Source organism: Telopea speciosissima, chromosome 6 (genome assembly GCF_018873765.1).
Source record: "Telopea speciosissima isolate NSW1024214 ecotype Mountain lineage chromosome 6, Tspe_v1, whole genome shotgun sequence".
Taxonomy (NCBI): domain Eukaryota; kingdom Viridiplantae; phylum Streptophyta; class Magnoliopsida; order Proteales; family Proteaceae; genus Telopea; species Telopea speciosissima.
In genome coordinates this window covers 38,274,189-38,293,774 of record NC_057921.1, presented here as the reverse complement: position 1 = coordinate 38,293,774, position 19,586 = coordinate 38,274,189, and the positions used below count along the sequence as shown (strand labels likewise).

Below are 19,586 nucleotides of genomic sequence, written 5' to 3'. Positions count from 1 at the left end.
ATTTGACATCCCTACCCTTGATGTACTTGTAGTTGTAGCACGAGCTGGACGGCTCTTATTTGCTACTGAGCTTTTTTTTCGAAAGGAAAACTTTTGCCTAAAATTAATAAGAGATTGGGATATTAAGAACCAGAGAACTGAAACGCACGAAAGGCTTCACTTCGCGGAATACTTGACGCAGAAGTGACGCTCAACTCGAAGAACCTGCAAATCGAATAATTGTCGATTTTGATTTCCATACATTGGGAGCAGTGAGCCTGCGCTTCCTTATCTTTGACACCTTCATGGCTCTTCCGTTCAATTCTCTGATATACTCGTACAAAATCAGTAGACACAGACCCTCTATTCCATTCTCGTCTGCCTATCTGTTTCCCACTTCTTACAGTCCAATCTCTCTTCCTTCCTGCAGATTGAAGCTTCCAAAACGCAGGTCTCTCTCTCTCATCTACTTCTTATTTACAAGCTCATGTCGGGCAATATATCACCGCTCACACTCGTTCACAGGTGCAATCGGGTAGTTTCGTCTGTGGTTTCCGAAAAGAACTCGGTCGATTCGAGTTTCTCTGGCACTGATTTATTCAAACTCACTTACTTGGAGGTGAGTCTTTGCTCTCACGGAACTACACTTTCTCCAGTTTTCCTTAAATTTGCGTTATATTGCATTTTTTTTTTGGTTTAATTATCGTTGGTATTTGTTTAGGGGAATAGCTGGTTGTGGGATGTTGGTGGATCGAAAATTTTGGTCGATCCAATCTTGGTTGGTAACCTGGATTTTGGAATTCCTTGGCTTTACGATGCAGCCAAGAAGTTTTTGAAGAATTTTCAGGTATGCTGTTGATAGCCGTGAATCTAGTTTCATCAAAAGGTTTTGTCATTTTTGTTTGGATTGTTTTGGATCTAATTAAGTTCGTTATCATTGAATTGTTGTTCTAGAGCAGCTTAGAGATCTTCCGGAAATCAATTGTTTACTCATTACACAAAGCCTTGATGATCACTGCCACCTGAAGACCTTGAAGCCGCTGTCTGAAATGTTCCCAAATCTTCCAGTGATAGCAACTGCCAATGCAGAAACAATGTTGAGCCCCCTTTTCAGAAATGTAAGTGACTCAACTCTATGACTGTGTTAACTCAATTCTGTTGCCCAAAGCTCAACCTCTTTTGGCTAGAAAATAGAAAGGCGTGGAAGCCCCTTCATGGGGAGCCACTGACATCCATGGGTAGGGTCTGGAATCATGTCCTTGAGACCCGTGGCCAGTAATCTATTGGGCCTTTCGATTATTTTCTCATGTTTCCATAATTTATGTTAGTTGTTCAAGAAACTCCATGAAGCGAAAGATTACCTTTCAATCTCCTTATTATTTTAACTCAAAACATCTCAAATGATGGAGCATGTAATTTACGTTCTTCCTGTTATGTTTAATCCATGTCTTTTTAACTTTCCCGTTACAAACTGTATACTGCTCTTTTTGTTTTCTGCTGCATAAGCAGCATCAACTTGTAAACCAAATAAAATACTTATATGAGAAAACATTGGAAAAGGAACCACCTCATTTGTAATTCGTACCAGAATGATTCGGAGGAGGGAATGTAATCATAGAATCAAAAAAGCTCTATATAGTAATTACATATAAATAGGGAATGTGAATGAAGCTCCTATGATCCTAGCATTTGTTTCCCATGCTGATAGTCTAAAGTTAGGGAAAAAAATTAATTGTAGAAATACAATCATGCTCCTTATTTTTCAAAGAGCATTCTTGATTCCAGGAAAAAATGAATATGGAATCTGAGAAATTCACAACCTGTCCTTTTTCCTGGAGAGGAAAACCCATTGAGACTTAATCTTGTTGCTTATTGACATGAAAATATGGGAAAAAAGAAAACTATTTACTTTACCAATCATGTGATCTAAGACTCCATGATCTCTGGTGAGGAAGACACTATGAAAGTTGAAATGGCATAGAAACTTTTAAGTGACTCTGAAGTAAAGCCTTTATATGCTTGGCAAACCTACAGAAAATCAATATGTTCTGAAAAAAAAAGCACAGGCTTTATGTTTGCCATGCAAGAAGGGGAAGCTGAAAAACTAAAGCATGCAGATGTGTCCTGAGCACTCCTGCTAACCAGAAATGCGAGCACCAAGTAAGATACAGAAGGATCAGCAAGCAAGCCTACCTAGGAAGTCCAAACACATCCTCTCCGTTTTGAAGGTGGATGAGGGATATTATATACTTTCTTGATATGAGCTAGTTCTTCAACCATGTGGAGAGGTACCTTGATGTAGATCCCACGACTGACCAGAAGAAGAAGAAGAACCAAGGCCCATCGAACCAGCTCCAGATGGACCAGAACTGGACCAGATCGAGCCAGCCCAGCAGGTCTTCTAGAAGGGCCAAGAAAAAGAAGCTAAAACACTGTTCACGTGAACAGTGTCACAGCCCATATTTGTCTTGTGTGGGGATGCTTTTTAGAAGTTCTTTTTTTTTTGGTGAATAAAAAATTCATTCCCAAAGAGAAAAAAGAATACAGCAGACCCCAATGGGAGGAGAGAAGAAAAACCCAAAAAACATGAAGAGCCTGAGCCTCAAACAGAGGAGGCAGAGGCTTGGAAAGAGACAGAAGGAAAACCCCAAGATACAACAATATGTCTGTTCCTTGGGGAGTCATTACACATAGAGGGAACAGCCGAGAGTTTGGCTTTAATTTCAAAAGAAATGGAATCCCAAATCTGTTGGAGAGGTCAAGAGTTTGAGGTCCATTTCCTGATATTACACTCCATCCAAATGTGTTTGATGACAGCATAAAAAGCCAACTTGCCAACCTTATCACAAATAGAAGATCCAGCGAATGACATATCTACCCAAATCCACTCTCAATCAAAGGGCAGAATTCTCCGACTTCTAGGCCAACATTTAGCTAAGATGCCTTTCCAAATAGAAGAGGAGAGAGGGCAAGGGAAGAAGAGATGGACAATATCTTCCATGGCATTCTAACAAAGGCAGCACATAGGAGAGACAACAATCTAACAATGATGAAGGAAGGACTGTGTGGGCCCTTCAAATGGAGAAATCTTCTATCCTAATGCTGCCATAGTTTAGTTTCTATTTTCATATTTTTAATTAGACTTTGTTTTTATTTTATAGTTTCTAATTTTGTTCCTTGCATGTTGGCTTAACTATAAAGCCTAGTTTCTATTTTCAATAGATTTATATTTTTAGAAGCTGTTATTTCTTTTAAAAGTGTTACTATTTTGTAAGTTTCTAATTTTGTAAGCTGATCTATTCCATTAAATTGGCAGTCCCTCTTGTAATAGAGACAGATTTTGGAGAAAAGAATTTTTAGGCCATGTTGCCATCGGTTATGGGAGTAATTCCTTGTTTCAACAGCTGTGATAGCTGTGGGTGAGAGACCCAGGCTGAGAGTAACCGTAGAGGTGTTGAGCCTAATTCAAACCCACCTACCCCCCCTTCTCTTCAATCTTCTCCTCCATTGCAACCGATCCCCTGTTGTGTTGTTGTTACCCTGTAATCAATACAAGTGCTGTGAAGACTCACTGGACGGCTGCAATTAATCCCCATATCCATCCAAGGCTGCTGTGCTGATCAACATAAGGAGATTTTCACACCTTGCAGATTCAGTTCTGCCCCAAGTTCCTACTGCAACTTCAAGGCTGCATATCTCCACATTCCTCCATTGAAATCTGCTGGGCTTTGGAGCATAAAACCACACCGCCATACACCCCATGTGATCCTTGTTTCAGGCCATTCTATTGATTGGATTGTACCACAGCCTTAACCTTCTATTTTCATTCTCATCTCGTATCTCCACTTCTGTCCATCAGAATTACGCCAAACTTGCAGCAAGACATCACCCCTTCAAGCCCTACACTCGATCTTACTTGGAGCCCAAGTGCAGTGCTGGTTTGCAAGTTATCTCTAAACCTTCTAATTTGGGGTTGTCTTCATATCTCAACTTCTAGCCATCAGAATTGGCTAAAATTTGGAGTGCAGCCTCTCTTCAACCTCATCTTCATTGGATCTGAATTTGGAGACATTCTACAGGCTGGTTTGGTTTGAAACCCTAATTTTCTAATTCTACTCTTGTTTCTAATTTAGTTTTCTGGGGTTATTTGGGACTAGTATTCTAGATTTTCACAACAGTTGCTAAGTGCTACTTTCTATTTTTGTAGCCTAGCTTCATTTTATAAAAAGGCTGATATTGTAATTGATTGATACATAGAATTAATGAATGAAGTTTTGAGGCATCCTTTCACTCAGTTATGGGACTAAATCCTTGTTTTAGCAGCTGGGATAGCTGTGGATGAGAGACCCAGGGCTGAGAAAGCCTATCACCCTACTCCCTTCTTCTCCTACCTCTACTTGATCTCCATTGCTGCTGCTGCTGCTGCTGCTTGTGACTGCAACAAATCTCTGTGAGAATATATCCTGAAGATCAGAATCCATTCCCAATCAACTCCTAAGGCTGCTGTTGCTGCCATGGAACTAAATCTCGGTTTCGCAGATTTCCGAAACGAGTTGGCCAAGTACTTGAAAAAATGCATGGTTTCGACCAGTTTCGACCGAGATGTTGGTAATTTTGCAAGTTTCTACACTTATGCCCATTGAAACTGGGGAAACCAGGCTCGAAACCAGTACAAATACTTATGTATGCCAGAAACCAGACCAGAAACTAGGACAGACACTTATTTATGCCTAATATCATTTACTTAAGATATTATTCATAAATAAGAAAATAAAATAGTTAAAAAAATCAATTCTTAAAGGATAAAATGTCAACCCCCCAATTCAACAACAAAAACTGGATTTTCGGCGGTAGGTGAAATTTTCAACTTTCTAATGCTTGAGTTTTTCTCAAATCTATAAATTCCATAAATCTTAATATGGTAAAACATGGCTAAAAACCAAAAAATGCAGTAAAATATTCATTTGTTTTGATGTCTAAAAAATTATTTCTATTCAGAGCCATTTTGACAACATTCGCGTACACCAAACATAACTCCTTCAATATAAATCAGATTTAAGCAATCTTGGATTTGTTGGAAAGCTCACAAAGCAATCATTGCGTACATCAAACTGTCAATCCCTGCGGCGTAGGGTACTCTGGACATTTGATTCTTCTCCTCATCGGTCTTAAGGCATTGGTTAAGGCTTAAAGTACACACTTTGACCATGGGAGTGTCAATGGGTTTCGAGTTGTTCATATGAAATCGTTCTAGAACCTTCTTTATGTAAGTCTCTTAAGACAAACCAAGAAAACTCCTTGAGCGATCCCTTACAATCTTGATGCCTAACACAAAGTCGACTTCATCCATGTCCTTCATCTTAAAAGTAGAGGACAACCACTCTTAAGCGGCGACAATAATTTTCATGTCATTCCTAGCCAACAGAATGTCATCCACATACAAAGATAGAATAAGGAAGCCTCCCTTGGATTGTTTCACATACACACAGTGGTCCTCTTCAATCATTTCAAAACCCACAGAGGTAATGGCATGATGAAATCTAAAATACCACTGCCCAGACGATTGTTTGAGGCTATATATAAAACGTTTGAGACAACAAACTTTGAGCTCTTGTCCGTTGACCTCAAAACCCACTAGTTGATCCATAAATACTCTTCTCCAGTGAGAAACGTAATTTTAACATCCATTTAGAAGAGTTCCAAATTCATTTTGGCAACAATGACTAGGATGAGGCGAATGGAGGTAAATCTCACCACAGAGGAGAATGTCTCATCATAGTCTACACCCTCTTTTTGGGTATAGCCCTTCTCCACAAGTCGTGGCTTGTACTTGTCAATTGACCCGTCCGCCTTGCGTTTGACTTTTAGAATCCATTTGTTCCCAATGGCTTTACGTCCAGGAGGCAGGTCAACTAACAAACTCGGGTTTAATAGTTCCGGGTAGCCGACCACATGTAGTGTGTATATGACTGAGTGTAGTGTAGTTGTTGTGTTCCTTTCCTTTTTTATTTTTATTAAAAATATTTGGGAAAAGGAACGCTATCTAGGCGCGTGCGGTGCATTGCCCCTGCGCCCAGACACGGGCACGCAAAATGACCTACACACCCTCATGAAATGGCGGAATTTCCTGGTGGATGGTGGTCATTTCGCATGCCTGTGTCTGGGCGCAGGGGCAACGCACCGCACTTGCCCAGGTAGCATTCTCTTTCCAATAATATTTTGTCTTTGCAAGGATCCATGTAGCCGACCCCATTTAGTCGGGATAAGGCTGAGTTGTTGAAGAATGAATGAACCAAATCAAAACAGAGAGAAAACTGAACAGTAACAATATCAAATGATGAGGAAAACAGAACAATACCTTATGGTAGTAAAAGGAGGAAGAAGATAGATAACCTCTCTCAGGTCTTGGGTATCTCACCCACACTGTTTCTCACAAGTCTCTGGTCTAAGGCAACTCAGCAATAATAATCGTGTCTGGCTTTTGGGCTTTGCAATGCTTTTATAACAACTAAAATCAAAGTCCTATTCTAATTAGGGGTCCTATTATTAGCTAAGTAGCTATTACAAATCAAATGGGAATAAGTAAACTATCCTAACTGAACTAGGAATGAATAAAGCAACTAAAACTACAAATTTTAAGCTCCCACAGCTGGATGGCGCAGCCAAGGCTTGCTGGCTCAAAATCCCATGAACGTAGTCCATTTTTAGACCTAGGTTCTTGCTGCTTTGTGTTGCTGGTTATTATGGCTGTATTTAAGGTCCAAGAACCTATCTACATTATATACCCCCTGAATCGAACCAGCTCCTCCGCTGGTTCTGTTTAGTCTCGAGGAAGAACTTTGTCACACCCGCAACCCATCCCCTAGGAGGATTCGGTTAGTGACCCGGATACCCATGGTATCCAACCACCTCCAGGATCCAGAAGTAGTAAATACAACTCACAAACCACACCTCTATAATAGAAAATGATTAAAATTACAGAGTTCAGCGGGAAGCTAAAATATTTTCCTCATGAAAAATCAAATACTTATATCTTTCAGTCTTTGATTCTACACCTCACCTCATATTGTACTTTGTTTACATAATCTTCTTAAAGTTTTGCGTATTATATACAATAGAAGAACCTATCTATTCAAAGGTGAGTATCCATAACACCAAAAGAAAAAGGGAAATATTCAATTCCTGAGGTCAATCATGAGGGAGCATGGTGATCACATCCATAATGGGGATCATGCCCCTCGGGCTCCATCTCCGCATAGGACACAGTCGATATCATCTTCTAGTACAACATCATCCACCCACATAGGGATATCTCTACCTATAAGATCATCTAAAAAGAAAGATTCCATGAGGGTGAGCTCCACCGAGCCCCGTGAATGAAGAATAAACCATGCATGCAGATGCAACACAAAACATGATCCTATGTGCATGAGGTTCAGTTTTATTATTAATCCACCTAACAACAAAACTAAGTCCAGGTAAGAAGGTACTACTACAATCCCCAATACATATCCCTGGTGCGGGCTTCTTACCCCTTCTCGCTATACACCCATTGAGTTGTCGGAGAAAACTAGTCGGCTCTAGCATTTCTTCCCAAGGTCAGCCCGACCAGCCCTCTAAGTTACCACTATGCTACCACCAGCCCTATTGACCGATGGGACAACTGACCCCACCTGTCCTATTGACCCGATGAGTCTACTGATCGACCAATGCCCCTCTAGGACATTGACCTCACACATTTGTGGTATCTAACACCTTAACCCCTATTGGCAAGGGTTCGTAGTATGGGTTGTATTATTCCTTAGCCACATGCAATACTATATGGCATAGTATGAAGTATACAGTGCTCCCACATCCCATACTACGACACACCATACCCTTCATTTCCAAGTCGGCTACGGCATCTAATTTAACAAAATGAATAGCATGCATTTCAATATAAAGCAATATCTCGACAATTTTCCATTCAAAGTTCAATATCAACAATAAGAATAAAAGAGAGTGATGCAACATATTTAGCCATAACATCATAACACAAAAGAAGTGCTACACCTACATGATATTCCCACTCACTTTGTCTCTCTTGTGTAAGATCTATCAAGTCTGGGTCGGGAATAGGCTTCGGATATGGTCCCGGTGAAATGTCTAATTTCCTTGTTACAAGGTTCATTTCATTAGAATTTTTTATCGGTATTTTGTTCGAACTTTGATTTTTTGTTTATTTGTGTTTCTAGTGACTTTATCGTACTGTCGAGTCTTATTTGTTAAGTTTCGGTGCTGGGCTTCTTTACGAAAATTTTACTTCTTTCTATTGTGGTTTTAATGGCACTAGAATCAGACCGAAAATCATTTACGGTAAGGGACATACGATCGGTTTAGCCCAACTGTCTAAAATCTGTGTTTTTGTTTAACTTTCGACTTCGTGATTAAGTTTGGGGAGTTTCTGTCCGGAATGGGTTTTGGACAAAAACATGGTTTTGGAATATGTTTCTGTTATGAAAAGTTTGGCACTGGTTTCGTGAAATTACGATATACGGTTTGTGAGTTGTTACTGTTTTCATTAGATCTACATAGAATTTTCAAGTTTGCAAATAACATGTGTTCACCAGTCAAAATGGGGCCCATAAACTCCAAATCAGGTTTTGATTCATAAACGAAAAATGTCCATCATCGAGTCTACTTTATAGAGGTTTTGAAATCATTAGATTTGAAGTTCCGGAGAGTGAGATATCTCAATTTTCGTACAAGGTGTTGATTCTGGAAATTATGTTTCCAAGTGTTTTTAAGTTGTAGGTACTGTTTGGTTTTGAATGAAATATTCAATTCTGTGTTCTTTGATTATCTCTGCAGGCAAACAGGCCTTAGGACCTTAATTTAAATGAGACTTAAGGGTCTGAGCACTTAAGTGTCACACCCCGGCCCGGTTTATAAGGGCCAAGTGTGACTGGATGTCTCTGACATCCAACCAACCTTCCAGGATCGCAAGTGCAGTACTCTATTCGCAATCATATCCACAAATACAGAATTTAAATGCAGCGGAAGCAATTAAATATATAAATAAGGCAGTAATAAAAGAAGACTAGTAATGAACTGTGATATATATATATATATATATATATATATATATATATATATATATATATAAAGGAGAACCAAATTACAGTGTTTGTTCTATACAGTAGAAAACTAGAACAAAAGACTTATCTACAATAAACTATACAAAAGTGTATAACAAAAAAAAGGGGGTAGGAAGCCTGATCTAGCAGTCGCTCAGGAGAATGCGCAGTCGTCGCACGAGCACGAAGCATCGTGCTCCACCGCCAGAGGAGTGTCAACTCCATAAACCGAAGGAGAGTCCTGTGCAGAAGAAACTCCCACAGAAGCACCAGAAGCAGCAGTAGAAACATCATCTGAAAAATAAGGACGTCCACGGGGGTGAGCTCCACTGAGCCAAGTAAGGAAATGCATGCAAACATAACACAACAATCCATGATGAATGTCCTAAGCAAGCATGCTTTTAGCATGGATGCTAAGTCATATGAGGTATAAGTACTACTGTAATAGAATACTAGCCTCGGTCCCGGAAACACATAACTAGACGTCGGTCACCCGAGCAAAAGCATTCTACTACGGTGGAGACCCGGCAGCTCAGGCATCATACATCTGACGCTAACGGACCCCCAGTGACTAACCCTATTGTTTGTTCCCACAGGGGAGTACACACGCTAACATGGGACAGTAAATGGCATTCCGGAATTTACCCTTCGGACCTACCACGGGTTATCCAACACCTCTTCCCCTGTTGGTAAGGGACATAGTACTGGGTAATGAAATATCCTAACCTAATGCAGTCTATCATGATGACACATGTATGTACAGATCAATTGGAAAGTAAATAGTGCACCATTATCAACAATTGTACAATATCAAGTAAGTATCAATGCAATGCAGTATGCTAATGCATCCTAATTCACATGCAGTCTAGTGCAAAGAATATAAAGCTAATAATCTACATGATATGAGTAGTAATTATGATGCATGACATGGCATACTGAACAAGTAATTAAAGCAATAAACACACAGAAATTAAGTCAAATTCCCTTACCTGATGTGATTGACTAGCCTAGGGTAGTATAACTCCAGCAACCCAGACAAGAACAGGCAGGCAAAAATAGTCCTAAAATAACAGAAAATATCATTTATTAGGGTCAGGAAATAAGGCAGGGTCAAACCAAAGTACTAGGGGGCATTTTGGTCTAAAAAGGTTGAACCAGATTCAGGGGCCAGACCAATCGGTCGACCGGTTGCAAACCTGCAACTGAATCCGATTGAAGGGGCAGATTTGGGGGTTTTATTGGTAGGTCTTGGATCTTGACATGCAAAGGTCCAATTTGGTGTTCTAACCCTATTCTAAGGTGGGTCAATCCAATTTAATGGTTTAATTTCAAAAGTTAATCTCAATTTGGGGGTTTTAACAAATAAACCCAAATTAACTGTTTTAGGGTTTATCATTTAGTCAATAGAACCTAAACTTAGGTTCAATAGGGGAGCAGCCATGAAGTTTCAGGTATAGCTGAACTCAAATTAACCCAAAACAGGTTTATACATGCAGAATTTCTATTATCAAAGCTTGATTTATAAGTTTTAATGGCTGCCATGGGTTTAGGACATAATTAGGACTGAAATTGGAGAAGAACAAGATGGGAATGAGAGGAATTAGGGCCTAACTGAGTACAGCAGTGAATTCAGTATGTAGACAGCCTTGAGATATGTAGCAAAGTGTCCAATTGAACTCAAAGACTTCAATTTCAGATGTAGAATCAAAGCCCTATGTAAAACCCTCTCTTTCCCTTCTTCTTCTCCTCTTTTCTCCTTCCTTCTACTTTCTTCTCTATTCTTATAAGTCTGGAATCGGTTCTTATGTGTTTAGAGTAGTGAATAGTGAGATATGTTAGTTTATATAGTGGTTTAATTTAAGGCATGTTTGCCTAAAATACTAAAAATCTGTTTGTGAATTAAATTCTTAAAACTAATTCTAAGTAAAATTAATTACTTAATTAGCTTCTTTTAAATGTAAAATGATGTCATTTGACATCAGGGGTAATCCGAGGACGGGTAACTACTGGGAATTGGATTCCCCACTGGGGATGCGGGTCCCACAGAGGTAAATTACTAATTTGCCCTATAAACTCTAATTGATCAGTAAAATACGTTATAAATACAAGCAAATCATACTTATAATAGGTTTAATTGATGGAAAGGTTCTGCATGCTGTCCAACCAGCAGATCCGACACAGGTAGCTTTGGTGTGGGGTTCCATCAGGGTCCTCTAACTCCAGAAGGACAAGTTGGGAAGACTCCCTAGAATCCTCCATAGGTGAGTCGAGGGATTGATCTATGTCCTCGACAGTTGCAGCCCATAGCATCGAAGCAACCATGGACACAGAACTAGAACCTGAAATGACACAAGTTCCAAAGTTTAAATTTACTGTGGTTTTCACACGTTTGGTGTACTATTCTGTGTCAGGTCGTTTTAGTGACATTTTCATTGAGCATCTAAACAATATTTATTTATAATGAGTTGGACTAACCCAACCCAGAAACGTGTAGGGCTCTCAAGCTGACTTACTTGGCTTTTGCTGACGACCTTATGATCTTCTCTAAGGCCTCCATTAGTTTGTTTGAGTCTATATTGCTTTGCTTGCAGCAATTTCATGAGCTTTTTGGCCTCTGCACCAATCCGGCCAAGTCTCTCTTATTTTTTGCTGGTGTCCCTACCTCGGACAAAGCAAATTTTCTTTACAAATCAGGCTTCCTTGAGGGTCATCTGCCATTCAAATATCTGGGGCTGCCTTTGATTCCGTCCAGGCTCTCAGCTCACCATTGCACCCCTATGCTGGACCTTATCAGGAAGAGACTTCAGTTGTGGAAAGGCAAGTTACTATCTTATGCAGGTAGGTTGGTTCTTATCAAATCAGTCCTGGAGGCCTCTTACATCTACTGATCTGGTATTTATGGCCTCCCGTGCTCCACTATCAAGTCTTTGGAATCCCTCCTTGCCTCCTTTCTTTGGAAGGGCAACGACTCTTCTAGATTCCTCCATCCTCTAAGCTGGGCTTCGGTTTGCTTACCCAAGAAGGAAGGTGGTTTGAGAATCAGAAGGATCAAAGATGTGAACACTGCAGGTATCATCAAGCTAATCTTGAAGCTAGTCACAAAAAAGAAGAGCATTTGGGTTGATTGGATTTACTCAGGGCCTCTCCGCCAAGATTCTATTTGGACTACTTCAGCTCTGTCAGACTCCTCTTGGGTTTGGCGTAAGATCCTTGCCAATCGTCACTTGGTGATTCTCTCCATTCGCTCTTAGATTGGCGATGGTCTCTCTTCTTTCCTTTGGTTGGATCACTGGCACCCAAGAGGGGTTCTCCTCCACTCTGTCACTCCCAGAATCATCTATGCCTCGGGTCTCCACAGGCTCTCCCTGGTTGTTGATATAATTGGTCAGGCTGGTTGGGCTCCTCCTTCTACATCCATTCCTGAGCTGAACCTCCTTTGGAATGACCTTCATCTCATCACCAGAAGGCCTCCGAACAGAGGTGATTGCATCAGTTGGTCCTCAAACACTTCCACCACCTTCTCTGCCAAAGCAGCCTGGAACTTAGTCCGCATGAGAGGACCCTTAGCCCCTTGGAGGAAGCTTCTTTGGTTCAGATATCATATCCCCCGTCACTGCTTCACTGCCTGGAGGATCTTCTCGAAGTGCCTTCCCACTCAAGCCTTCCTCAGAAGCCGTCAGATTTCAGTCCCTCCTAACTGCTGCCTCTGTTGGAACAATATGGAAGATCTGGATCACCTCTTCTTTGGATGCCCTACCGCTTCTGCTATTTGGAAAGGCATCCTTGCCAAATGCTGGCCTTCTCCAAGAAGCATCCTCCCTTTTTCGCGTGAGTGGATATGGATTGATATGACTTTTGGAGGCTCCTCTATCTGTGACTCTGTTGGCAAGATGGCTTTCTGTGCAGCCCTCAACCATATTTGGATGGAGCGTAATATCAGGAAATGGACCTCCAAATCTCGGTCCTACAATCAGATTTGGGAATCCATCTCCTTCGAAATTAAAGCCAAGTTGTCTTTTGCTCCCCCTTCTTCTTGTATTGATTCCCCAAGGAATAGGCACATTGTTGTATCCTGGGGTCTCTCTTCTATCTCTTTAATTCCTTCTAGCCCTCCTCCTTGAGTGGGCTGTTTTGTTTCTTCCCTTTTTGGGGGCCTTGTATATCCTTTCTCCTTCTTCAATAAAGAAATTTTTATTAACCCAAAAAAAAAAAACCCAACCTAGAAACGAACCGGGTGGAGAGAGTGTCTCTTCACCCATCTTCAACCTCAAGAGCTCTTCTTCGTTTCTTGCACATAGCAGCCCCCCCCCCCCTTTTTTTTCCGTTTTAGATGAAGCAAAAGTCACAAACACCACCATGCATGGTGGTCGGATCCGGCAGCTAGAGCCACCACCACTACCATGGCCGGCACGGATGGAGGGGGGCAGTCAGCCACCATGGCCGAACCCTCTCCTCACTTCTCACTGTTTTCTCTCTCTCCTCTCCTTTTTCTCTCTTTTCCCTTCTCTTTTAAAACTCACACAGTCCCTCTCCTTATCCTCTCCTATAATCTCTCCATTATTCTTTCATTTTCTCTTAAAATCAAATCTGAAATTCATTTTGTAAATTAAGAATTTCAGGAATGGAATTTACCTTTGGAGAAGGAACCACTCCACCTCCAAGCTTGACCCTCCTCTTCTTGATCCCTTCCAATCCCTCCTTTGATCTCCTCTCTGTCTTCCCCTTCTTTTTCTTCCTCTCTCTCTCACTTTCCTTCTAGTTCTTCTTTGCTTTCAATCTTGCTGAAATGAAACCAACGAAGATGGATTCCTTTTATATTTTATTTTTTTAATTAGATTTGATTTATGAAAATACTATTTTACCCTCCTTTATCCCTGTTATATTTTCTTTATTTAGTATCTTGGGTACCCATCTAAATGTTTAAGGACATCAATGTCCTCATACTTTAAATGATATGACTTTAAGTCCCAACCCTATGAAATTCCAGTCCTACCTTACCTTGCCTCCATTTTCCACCAATAGTGATTAGTCTTCTTCTTTGACCAAGGTACCCTTATAAAGTGAAAAGATTTAATTACCCTTTAGTCTTAAGTTCTATTTCAATTATATCTAGCCTATCCCAACTTGCCACTTATTTATTAATTTGAAGTTTCTTAATTCTCACCAACAAAATCCTTCCACATGGGATGCCATGTGGCATCCAACTATCGTATGCATGGAACATGCAACATATGTTACTATGCTTGAGTGTGCCATGTGGCTGCCACATCAGCTGGCCCCCACATGTTTATTGTTTTAAAAGTTGAAGTTTCACCTCATGATTGTCTTTTATTTTATTTATTTACAATTTTGTGTATATGTAAAAATATACATGGGTGAGGGTTTGAACTTGAGACTTCACATAAATATTCAAAGTAAAAACCAATGGGCTAAGACACTAATTTGATAACTTCACAAAAATATATTATCCCTATTTTTCTTCTTTTCACTGTTTTGATCGTAATTTTGTCTAGGAAACCCAGAATCGACTTCCATCAGTTGTATAGGTTTCGTGTTACGGTTTTTCTCAATAAGTTGTTGATTCTATGAATTATTTCACGTTGTCATTACTCAATTTTCGCGAGTTGGTATATTCATCATAATGCCCCTATGTTACAAATTTAAGTTGTTTTAGGGTTCGAGCGAGCATTTTCTTCATACGGTTCACATCTGATACTTGAACCTATATCATACCATAAATTTTCAAATGTTCCAAGGATTAATTCCGAGGATCCAGATGTACAATTTCCTTTATGCTATTTCTTTTTCCCTGTTTTATTGTTTGCCGATCGCCAGGTTAGATTGGCGATGCACCTATTGGCAATCAAAGTTAACGGGAAATATTAATACAAAGATGTAGGCATTACATTACGTCATTTATCTCGACCACTCGTTCAATGCTCCACAAGATACTAGTAGCTTTGACCTCGGGTTCCGGACCTATGACCCAAAAATTCAAATTAGCCCAGATTTTTGGGCACGGGTGTAACAAACTTTCTTCTTAAGTATGTTTGAGGACATAGTCTTCATAAATTACATATAAGCCCCATATTTTCAAAGTTTGTTCTGTTTTTCCCCATTGTATAAATATTCTAGTTTCATCCTTCCCCTTTAAATTGAATTACTTTTACGTCCCTGATTCTGTTACTTGTTCAAAAGAGGTTCTGAACTGTTCTAAATATTTGCAAAATTTCCACTGATCTCATTATTTTGAGTTTTTATTCACTTTTCGGCCCATAGCAACCTAATTAGGGTGTTTTGGAACCTTAGGTTGCATAGCAAGGCCTTGTTCATGACTTCCCTTTCCTTTTTATCTACTAAGGTCGTGATAGATTTTAGCCTGGACTAGTTGGGGTGACCATGTCTATCCCTTTGTTGTTAGATTCCTGGCTTCCTACTTTTGAGGTAATTGATCATGTACTGTTGTTTCTTCGATTTCCTGGATCATGGAGAGCAGATTCTTTTATTTTCTGAGGGATGGATCCTAGCTTCAATCTAGTTGAACATTCTTTAAACGACAGCAATTCCAGATGGTTATTACATCCATACTACATGGTTGTAACAACTGCATTTTGCTCTTCTTAACTGACCTAAACTGATGAGAAATAACCAGTTCCCTATGGCACAGGTGTACTTCACTGCTTACCAATGCGAACCTTAAGAGCTCAAAAACAGTCACCTGCTGAAACAGTAAAGAATGTCTGTATACATGCTTGCACAGTCACGTCAATGGTTGGAGAGGTTTAAAGCAACACTAATATGTTCTAAGAAGAATTTCATCCACCCACCTCAAATATTTTTCACCATGTAAACTCAGATGCTTATATTGTTGTTCCTTGTACCAGAAATCAGCAATGCCACTCATTGATGTAGATATCCAAATTGTCCCAACTTCTTTTTCCTGTTTCTCATAAACTATCTGTACTTTGTAAGTTTATGTACTCTTGAACTTTGTTTTAAAATTTATAGGTTACATATTTGGAACCTGGTCAAAGCTCTGAAATTGAAGGCGTGAATAATTCTAAAATCACAATCAGGGCCACTGCAGGACCTATTTTGGGCCCTCCATGGCAGCGACCAGAAAATGGGTGAATCCTTTACACTTGTCAATGCACCAACTTTACTTTTGCATTCTTTCATAGTGGATTTAGCATATGAATGTAATGCCTCACATGATTCCCTCTACCTCTGTTACTTTACTCTAGGTATCTCATCATTTCTCCACAAGGCCAGTTAACTCTCTACTATGAACCTCACTGTGTCTATAACCCAGCATTTCTGGAAAAGGAGCAGGCTGACATAGTAATCACTCCAGTTATAAAGCAATTGCTGCCTAATTTCACATTGGTTTCTGGACAAGAAGATGCAGTTCAGCTGGCAAAGCTGCTTAAGGCCAAGTATATGTCATTGACCTCACCTTAACAGTTATTGTAACATGATTTTTTTTCCTATGTATTTAATGCGATCATTTCCTTGCTTGTCTTTGACAGATTCATTGTGCCTATGAAAAATGGGGACCTTGATGGCAAAGGATTTCTTGCGAGTATAATTCAGGCTGAAGGAACAATAGGATCATTCAAGGTCAGGATTTGTCACTTGTTGGAAGCCCACCCCACCACACCCCCTCCCCCTCCCCCAAAAAAAAGGGAAAGAAAGAAGAGAGGGAAAAAAAATGAAAGAAAAACTCAGTTATTGCTGCCACATCATTGGGTTGGAAACCCACCTTTTAATAAGCTAATTGTCTTCCAAAGGGGGAAAAAAAAAACAAATAAATTGTCATCATACAATTATACTTTTGGATATTTTTCTATAATAAGCAACTAAAACTTTATATGGTTGTTATAATATAATTCTTCTATAAAAATTTTTTGTTGTTATTTTTGTCTACCAATTTACTCATTATGATATTATGTTGCAGAAACTCTTATAGGTAAGTTAAACCACCTCCCCCCCAAAAAAAAAAAAATAAATAAAAAGAAAAGAATCTCTTATTGCCTTATTGGTCACGGAGTGTGGTAACCACTACATGTTCTTCCAACAATCTTTGATCAAATAATGGTTAATATTACCTTTGCAGAATATTTTAGGAACTGCTCAGTGCTTTACCATCATATATTTTAGCTCGTGAAAGATATTCTATTTAACAATAAAAGGTAATGACTGATATGCAGGAGTTGTTATCAAAAGAGCTACCAGATGCACAGGTACTAGAGCCAACCCCTGGTGTACCACTAGAAATTTCTGCTACATCGTCCCGTAGTGTACCTTGCCTGCTCGATGGCTAAAGGATTTGCAATGTCTTCTAGATATGTATGAGATCAACTATGTGCTTTATTAATTATTAGATACATCTTCATTCCTGTGTCGTACCTAGACAAAAATAAGAGAGCATGACTTGTAACTAATACCAGATTATGATGAAAATCTTATCTTTGGTTTTTTTTTTTGTATTATGAAGAAGTAAGATATCATCGTATTTGGTATGTATATCTTCTCAGTATTGGATACATGGATTCATCTCAAACACTCTTAGAAGTCTAGTTAAATGTATTTTCTGGTTATGAATTAGTTTGCAATAATAACTCAATCAAGCACAAAGTTATCACTATCTTACAACTCAAGCTCTAGACACGGTCATTCTGTTAAAAAAAAACGGAAGTTCACTTATTTAATCCACTTGGCTGCATTTTGCAGTTGGCTTATTTTAGAAGCTTATAGGGTGATCAAGGTAACATCTGAAATTCAAATGTATTGAGAAGATCCAGAGGAAATGAGGAACTATATTTTTTTATACTTTGGATTACTTTGTTCCACAACAGGAGAACTAGTCTTCAGATAGAGTAATCCATTTCCTGTGTGGCAGGGTTCTTCTGTTATGCCAAGGGATGACATGGCCAATACACACTTGTGCCAGGCCATGGTGATGTTCTATTCTAATGTAAACCTCTCTTTGATGTTTCCGGTGGTTACTTGTGATGAGTTTCTAGAAGCCTAAGGGACCAGGTTTCAGAATCTCAATTTAAACCAGAATCACAGTGACTGATGTATGATCTGTTTTAAAAGAAATTCTATAACTAACAATAAGAAGTTCAGGTGCAGATAGTATTCTGGTTGGAGAAACAATCCCTCTAAAGATGATTCTGATCCAACAGTTGGATTTGGATAAGCAGAGGAATTCTACTGAAGGTAGAACTTTTGATTAGGGTTTTCATATCAAGGGATCGAACTCAGGTCTTTAGGGAAGGCGAAACAGTATTGAAGAATGATTAAACAATAGTATAACCAAGCAATAACAATAGATCAGAGACCAGATTTAAGAGCAAAGTTATATTCTTTTCAGTGGATCCGAAACAGGGTTAAACAGTAACCAGTAGCAATAATAATTAAGGAACTTAAGCGTACTAACAGGATAAGACTCTTATGATCTGATACAAAGTTCAACTTTTGAAACCAAGAATAAAGTTGGAATAACATTTGATTGTATGAAATCCTCCGCAATATTAAGCAAGAAACAGGGATTTTCAAATTTGTAGTATGAGCAGAAGATTATGGTTAAACTGATCTAGTGCAGGAACTAAACTGTTAAACTGACTTGAGCTTCCCACTCAAACCTCAGCCAGCATCTCACTAATCAACCCACTGCACACCTGAAACAGATCCTGTCATCCGGGCAGCATGCAGCCGTGTGCAGCACCTGAGATGAGGCGGACGCATTGACCGCCTTACCCCTGCTCGGGCAAGGCGTTTGGGTAGAGGTAAGGCGGTAAATGCGCACTGTCTCATCTCAGGTGCTGCACATGCAGCACTGCTGCCCGGATTGACAGGAGCCGAGTTGCATTTCACAGCCAGAAGTCTGAATCTCACAGACCATGTCAGTAGAAACTAAACTTTATTCAGTAATTTGTAGGGGCTTTCTATTTTCTAAAGCCTTACATCTTAAATAGAAACTGAAAACTGCATTACAATCATAGTTGTCACGGTGTATAGGCGAACCTAGGCATTGGAGGGGACCCAGACGTAAGGCGACACTAACAAGGCAGTAACTTAAGCGAAGCCTTGATAACTATGATTACAATAGGAAACAAGAAGTAAGGCTTTAGAACTTAATGCCTCTCAAACTGCCTCTCAAACTTAATGCCAAAAATTATATGCTTTGGTGGGCGCAGTTCTTGCCCCCTTACTTTTCCTCGCCCTCCAGCATCTGCAACTACCTCTGATGCTTCATCTTCTCCGATTGATGTTAGTGTTCTTTGGGATCGCCAAGATCAGATAATCTTGAGTTGGATCAGCTCTTCCTTGTCTGAATCTACTATTTCTCACATTGTTAGTGCTTTGACTTTATTTGATGTTTGGGATACTTTTGCTCGGATTTATGCTCCATCCTCTCACACCAGAGTGATGGACTTTAAGGATCGGCTTCTTCGCCTACAACGTGGTTTCAGTTCCATCATT

At 39.7% G+C, this 19,586-nt stretch overlaps 1 protein-coding gene across 1 annotated transcript; it reads left to right on the top strand.

The window, feature by feature from the left end:
• Nucleotides 1–164: 164 nt before the first annotated feature.
• LOC122665276 lies at nucleotides 165–17,500 on the top strand. The gene is made up of 8 exons (XM_043861387.1): nucleotides 165–430; nucleotides 505–598; nucleotides 701–826; nucleotides 939–1,097; nucleotides 16,104–16,222; nucleotides 16,340–16,531; nucleotides 16,625–16,715; nucleotides 17,306–17,500. Exons 1-8 carry the CDS (start codon nucleotides 285–287, stop codon nucleotides 17,417–17,419), a joined length of 1,041 nt encoding a protein of 346 aa, XP_043717322.1. The 5' UTR covers nucleotides 165–284; the 3' UTR covers nucleotides 17,420–17,500.
• The last annotated feature ends 2,086 nt before the right edge of the window (nucleotides 17,501–19,586 follow it).

Coding starts and splice junctions, on each gene's coding strand:
- LOC122665276 (XM_043861387.1), top strand. CDS start 285: ATGGCTCTTCCGTTCAATTCTCTGATATACTCGTACAAAATCAGTAGA. Junction 599..700: donor TCAAACTCACTTACTTGGAG/GTGAGTCTTTGC, acceptor GTATTTGTTTAG/GGGAATAGCTGGTTGTGGGA. Junction 16,223..16,339: donor TGGCAGCGACCAGAAAATGG/GTGAATCCTTTA, acceptor ACTTTACTCTAG/GTATCTCATCATTTCTCCAC.